General features: G+C 29.3%; 1 protein-coding gene across 5 annotated transcripts in view; it reads right to left on the reverse strand.

Moving 5' to 3' along the window:
* The window catches only part of Spt6 (transcription elongation factor Spt6), a 106,638-nt gene extending 99,884 nt beyond the window's left edge, over positions 1–6,754 (reverse strand). Inside the window, exons 1-4 of one of the 5 annotated variants that reach the window (XM_076490082.1) lie at positions 6,599–6,639; positions 3,589–3,617; positions 889–1,023; positions 239–361 (exon numbers count right to left, since the gene is read on the reverse strand). In XM_076490082.1, coding sequence (XP_076346197.1) covers positions 239–361; positions 889–1,000 — 235 coding nt within the window. In that variant the 5' untranslated portion in view covers positions 1,001–1,023; positions 3,589–3,617; positions 6,599–6,639. Of the gene's footprint in view, positions 1–238; positions 362–888; positions 1,024–3,572; positions 3,618–6,575 lie in introns of those variants that run through there. The other 4 variants (XR_013025316.1, XM_076490079.1, XM_076490081.1 and 1 more) reach the window with 4 other exon arrangements.
* Between the last annotated feature and the right edge of the window lie 705 nt (positions 6,755–7,459).

The raw sequence follows: 7,459 nt of genomic DNA on the forward strand, positions 1-7,459 counted from the left end.
TTCTAAAAGTCTTTATCATAAAACTTCCAGAATGAGTTACAATGACATTAACCTATTATCATGTGGTGTCAATCATACAAATGCTTTGTAAACTACAAGAAACCAACAAACATTTGACTTTGGTATCTGCTTGACTTCTAATAAACTCTAGCTGATACCCATATCACAGAAAAATAAAAAAATGAGAACTATAAATTATTAACAAGAAAGATCTGGTTTTAAAAAGTTAATTTCATACCATGCCTTCTTTTCTTTTTCCTAATACCATCATCCTCTGAATCTCCTTCACCTTCATCTTCTATCTGCTCTTCCTCTTCATCATTTATGAGGTCTTTCATTTCATCCCGAAGCTTTTCTTCATCTGACAAAAAGTTACACAAAATTGTTTAAAAAAGGAAAAACTAGTTCTAACAGAACCAGCTTCCACTTCATGAGTTATAACCATAATCTTCATAATACACGAAAATTTCATATCCATTTTAATAAAAGGAAAGAATGGCCTAAATTAACTACAGAGAACAAACCTAAACATGCAAAACCAAACTACTGTTAGTTTTCCAAAATACACAAGGGATTGCTACAAAATTTAATACAAAATATCAAACAAACATATTACATTAAATTGAACAAAAAAAGAATTATACAAGTAAAAATTAACTACATGTCACTATTTTGAAAGAACAGTCTCTCTTAATGAGAGAATGGGGTTAAACATTCAAGTACAATGAAAACAATCAATATTAGTTGTGCCAGTATTACATAATTGTGCAGTTGTGTACTGGAACAAACTTAAATAAGGTGTTATTTATTATCCATGAAGCACAATTAATTAGTCAATAAAACTACCTTCATAGAACTGCTACATCTATTGCATATGGTTAAGCTTACCATCCTCCTCCTCCTCCTCTTCATCATCCTCATCAACTAATCTTTTCTTTAAGTTTGATTCCAGTTCTTCATCTTCTGACTCTTCAGCTTCACTATCTAAGAAATCTGCCATTTTGACCTCTTAACTTTGCTAATCTACAAGAGGAGAACTTATAAACATTTTTCATCAATTGTTTTGATAAAAATACGTTATGTCAAAATGTGTACATGGAAACTTCCTAGGACCCCACTTAGACCTAAGCAATTTCCAAAATAGGAGCTTTTCAACCTTTGTGGGTTTGCTTATTTATCGATTAACTTTAAAACAATAGTGTAACTAACCAGCAAGTTTTAAACTCCTCCTTTATAGTTGGGATCAAAATATATGTAATAAACTTTTAATTTCATTCAAACTTTATTTAAACAACTTTATTATTAATGTATATCAATAAACTTAACATCAAACTGTTTATTACTCATATTTAAATTTTAATTTCTTAATTTTAAAAAGAAAATGAAAATAAATATTTGCCACCTCTACTCTTCTCATCACACCTCCACTGATTTCCCTTTCAGAAATTTCTAGTATTAAAAAAACACTGTTGAGAGTTACAACAATTAGAAACAAATTATAAGTAATTAAAAGCAAGAATATAAAATCTAATCCTTAACCTTCTTGATTTCTTGAGATATCAATAAATTTGTCAAATCCACTAGTTCCACTCCCATCTTAACCATATTTTGCAGGGCAATTATCTAAAATCACATTTTAAGTTAGTCTTATTAAAAATGTATAAAAATAAAAAAATGCATAAAAAACACATTAGTGAAGCCATTTTGATGTTGGTTGTTCAAAGAAATGATTCATGTAACTTTCAAATATGCATTTTAAAATAAAAAATATATGAGGCACTATAAAACTGTCCCATAACTACTGAAATGTATCCAGCTTTCTAACTACACTACAAGCTGGTTAAAAATGTCCCATTACTTCTAAAAGCAATGACTTCACAAAACCCATAAAGCTTTCCTTGAAAATTATTTTCATTAACCCACAAATATAAACAATCATAAAATTCCTGTACAATAGTGTACAATCTTTCTATTCATTATAGGTTCATCAGCAACGTACAGAGATAATTACATAATTATTATGAAAACAAACAGATGGTGTGGGTTTGACAAATATATTGATATCTCAGCAAATTAAGGAAAGAGGTTTCCATTTTATACTCCATATGTAGTTTGTGTCCATTTGCTTAGACACTTCAAAAGCCATATCACTGTACATATATCACCTACACGACAGAATTTGGAACACGTACATGATGTGACACAGTATGAAGACCTTATCAATACTTCAATTCAAAATTATAAATTTAAACTTAGATAACACAAATTCTTAAATAATATACATTGCCATACCAAATTTAAAGATAAACAATGATAATCAAGTTGGTTAATTAAAATTTAAATGTAACCTTTAACACCATAAAAGGTCACAGCACCTGAATGGGTATGGTTAAAACTCAACAACCTACAATTAATCAAAAATAATAACAAGAAATTATAATATTTTTTATTACTTGGACAATAATCAAAAGCAGTAAAAGAAACTCTTAACTTCAATTAGTTGATTATTTTTGAGAGACTGACACTGACACATTTACAGCTCACATATTCAACCATACTGACTGATAGAGTTAGCCTTCTTGTTCAACTTTCTACACTTATTAACAAATGATGGAAACCAGATTTAAAAATTTAAGTGTTTTCACAAGATTGTTTCATTGTAACCTGCTAATCATATTTGATAAAACTAGGAAAAGAGCATTTACTGGTTAATAATCATTCATGTCAATAACCAGTTCAAGCAAGTTTGTTCGTGTTGTAAGTGTAGGCTAATCTGTGCTTTATGGTTATATTTTATATGGCTATAAAACTGGTAAAAATAAACTGGAATTCTGAGAGGTCTCATGTATGTAAGCAGGAATACACCTGCTTAAGACAAAACCTTTGAAAACTGAGTCACCTCACACAAGTTCCTTATTTTAATTCATGCTGCCTAAATTTTATTATGAAAACTGCACAGTATATCTGACTGTAGCAGTCAATTTTTATATTAAATAAATAAGCCTCAAAATTAAATAAATACATTTTATGATATGTTTACCCAGCTCAACAACAGTAGTTCTGGCCAGCAGCTTGTGTGTCTGTGCTCTTTAAACAAAATATACTATTTATTGTAACTTTTACTAACAGTATTGGTAATGTTACTTTGTATACATTTTATTTTGACTTATTGTTTATTATGATACCTTAATTATATAGACAGTTTTGCACTGTCAGCATAATATATATGTATTCAAGGACTAAACTAGATCTCCTGAGCCGGCCAAACCTTGTGCAATATTACTGGAATTATTGCCAAAAGTATCATCAACAGTAATGGTACCCAATTACTGAAACAATCCATTCTAATCTTCATACAAACATACATAGAGAAAATATCTCTCATAAGTTACACTGACTGTCAAGTTGATTAGAAAATGTATATCTAATTAGTTATACTTATTGCCAAGCTGATTTTAAAGTTTCACTCTACATACATAGTTTTTCCAATTGGATTTTATTATTTATTTAGTTCACTTCATAATAGCTATCATACTACCAATACAAAGATAAAAATGTGTCTCTGCTATTACTCATATTCCAGCCAACCTGATGAGTCTTGGTATTTGATGGTAGTACTTTTCAGCAATGAATATGGCAGATAGAGTGAGGTTAACATTCTTCTTTCACATGTATGTTTTTCAACTCAGTTAATTTTCAACATTTCATTAATGATGGATAAGAAAATTATAAAGAATAGAACTTCCTGAATTGTGTGTAAATGTTGTAAAATAAGCTTTCTGCTTGGTGTCTCGCATTCATAAACTTAAAGACTAAACAGGACTTTTAATTCGTAATACCAAGTACAAAACTAATACTAAAGAACCAGTATAAACTGATTACATTACATTTCACCATTTATTATACTTAAAGTTACCATACTGTGCTAACTGTGCTAGTGCAGTTAGCTCCTTATGCTATTCTAACACAATCCTCACTTTTGAGTATTAGCAGGTACAAACCAAAAATACTGGCATAGCAGTGGAAAGGAAGGGTGGAAAGTGGGTAAGAAGAGAAAGGTATCTATCAAAAATGCAATATTAGTGTAAGAAAGTGTTAACTTCTGAAACAGCACCATCTCCTCTCATCCAAAGCTAGAATTCCACATTGTAAATGTGGAGGAGCCAGTAAAGGAGTGCCAGTATTTAATAAAGTAGGAAGTTACTAAGTAAAACTCCTTAAATATTGTCTAGTGTAAAGCTATATTTTCTTCCAACTGTCTTGTTAGTATGTTCTGGATAATGTTTCTTCCTTGCTTTCATATTTTTTGTTGAAACCCTTTAAGAAGTTAAAGTATTACTATACTACCTTTTTTTTTATGTGAGGAACCAGCAATACTCTAACTGTACAGCATGCCATTTTCAGTTTATAACCTTCGTGTTCATGTTTGATTCATCATTAATGTGCAAAACTTTCAGTATAGTAATGAAGCAACTTGGAACAGAATTCCAGTTTCTCCTAATTATTCTCAAAAAAGGATGGTGTAAAAAGGGAGTTACAGCACCAAGATAGTAGAGGAAACATAAATGCAGCAAGTTCTTAAAATATTTTATCACAACACAAAATATATTTGAAAATGACTTTCTGAATTTGTCTGCAACGGGACTGATCACATAATTATTCTAATCACTTAAAAAATATGGAATAAAGTATCCCTAGAAATAAATTTTGGACTGTTTCATCATCACTTTGCTCAGAATCACAAACTCATCTTTGAACAGAAAAAATGCTAACTACCTGTTTCAGCTCATTTGATTAATCTAGCATAGTATTTATGAACAAGATGCATGTTAACCCAATGAAGCTGTTCCACCCACTTAAAAAATTAATTCCATCAATGATTACTAAAACATTTATCAAGTATTCCCTTGAACTTCTTTATACTTACTGCATTTACCACACATGAAAGCCACCCATGCTGTCACAAGAGTAAAACTGTCAAAGTCGAAGATGACAAATTTATCCTTATCCCCTTATCCTACCATTTGCATCTTTTCTTAAGAAAAAAGTGATGTATCAATACTATCAACTCCCTTAATAATCTTGAACACCTCAATCAAATCCTACCTCATTTTTTCTGAGAGTGAGAGAAAGAGACAATATCAGAAATCCTAACCTGTCCTTATATGACAATCTGTTTTTCCCCAGGTATCATAACAACAGCACTCCTCTGAACCATTTTCAAAAATTCAATGTTCTTTTCAAGGTAAAACTCAAGAATGAACAAAGAACTCCACATAAAGATTAAGCAATGCACTATGCAATAAACTTATAACTTCTTTACACTTATAATATTTTTGCAAATTGAATCCAAAATCCATTTGCATTAACACTACTAACAACAACAGATTAACCATAATATCAACCTGCTTGTTTTCCACAATACTTAAGATTATTTCCATAAAAAGTAGTATTTAAATCACAATAACACATATGCATTACCTTAATAACAGGTAGGCAGAGAATGATTTATAACACAAAGACTATAATATTCCTTTGCACAGTTCATACCTGAAGAAGACATATCAATGTTCTGTATGCTAAGTAGACACTTAACATGTCCTACTGTCAATAACTCTTTATTCTTATAAATTATTAGTTTACCTACCTAGTATTTTATTATAATAATGTTACTTTACTCAAGTATGCATTACCTTACATTTATTAAAATTAAATAACCTGCCAAATATCTACTTAACTCAAAAATAACATATAGAACATGTCCTTGAAAATGATTCAGTCACACTTACTATTACAGTTTATAAGAGAATAAAGAAAACAGACAGACAGTAAAAGAAAACAAGAAAAGTTTTATCGAGTTACATACCTTTTCTTGTCCAAGTACAAAAATAGAATCAAACTCAAGAAAGCAAAAGAATATATAAAAACCAGTTCTTAAAAATTTACTCCACTAAAATAATTTATTCTAGATCAGTCAAAGTATACAGTGCAAGTCAATAAAACTTTTAATTAACCAACACAAATATTTGTATACAAATACAAGTTTAAATTTTTGAGATAACAATATTAGACATATTTATTAATAAAACTTGTTTAAATTAATAAAATAAAACTGGTTTTAATATTAGAAAACTTTGCTTTCAGTCATAAAAAGTTCTTCTGACTTCAATTCAACAAAGTCAAAGCGATGTACTTAAATTCCTTAAATTAATGTCTGGAAGTAATACCATACTATAATAATTGTGATTTGTAAAACTTATTACTTGACTAGCGAGGTAAAACTTTGAATTAGAAAGTTTTAGAGTTATATCTTGCTTTAAACTGTTAGTAGAACGAAATAATTAATTTCCTTCCATAAACAAAAACAAAAGCCAATTTAAATAATAAAAATTACAAAAGCTGAAGTCACACATAATATTACGGTTAACACTAATACAATAACTCATTAATCGTAAAAATACACAAATTAATATTTGTTAAAACAGTACACCAAATGCAAGCTAACAAAATACAAAACACTATTTTTTCTCAGAAATATTAAACAAAATAAAACTTAATATGAGAAACTTCCATACCGAAAACAAATTTATATACATACCACACTCTTAAAAACTGCGTAGAAAGAACAACAACCCTAACACAAAGGGTGACGTCATTGTAAGCTTTCGTTTCGTGGTGGCTGAGTTAAATTTGTTGAAAAATAGTGAGACAATTTTATAAGGCTTTGCTTGGTGAAAGGAAAATAAACGTTATTTCTCACTCTGACTTCTCGCGGTTTTAGGTGCTCTTAAATAACGAATGATATTCAAAACCTTCACTATTATGCTAAAATTCTGAAATACATCTCACAAGTAGTATTTAAAATTTATGGTGAATAATTTAGAAATTATATATTCCTAAGATAATATAGACCTATAATACTTTGCTATTGGTTTAAAATGAAGTAAACGAAATGGCCAAAATAACTTTTAACGTCTGTGAAATATTCCAATTTAAAAATAGAATACGCACTGAAACTTTAATGTACATAATATTCTGAATAAACTTTAAACTCAAATTTCAAAGCTATCGGAAATACTCATCCCAAATTTAGAATGATGTAATAAAATTTAACGGATAGCCATGCTCTCCCGGAAGCGAGATTTCAGAGAATTTTCTATGTTCTTTAAGTCTCCATATTTGTCTTAAGGAATTACTGCACATTCAGATAACTTCTATTATATATTCTATTCCTAAACACATTAGTGAATAAAAATCGTTAGATAATATCACAAAATAAACTACTCTATAACTTTGTGTACTACTAGACTGTATCATGGATTAGCTCTTTCATTAGTTATGTAATTTTTCCGAAATTTCTATACGATTTTCTATAAGTTCAACTTGAATAAACAGAGTCACTTATATATACAACTCAACATTTCTTTCTCTGATGTACACAAAAGGAATATTCACTAAC

The sequence above is a fragment of the Tachypleus tridentatus genome, chromosome 2 (assembly GCF_004210375.1).
Source record: "Tachypleus tridentatus isolate NWPU-2018 chromosome 2, ASM421037v1, whole genome shotgun sequence".
NCBI classification, from domain to species: Eukaryota; Metazoa; Arthropoda; class Merostomata; order Xiphosura; family Limulidae; genus Tachypleus; species Tachypleus tridentatus.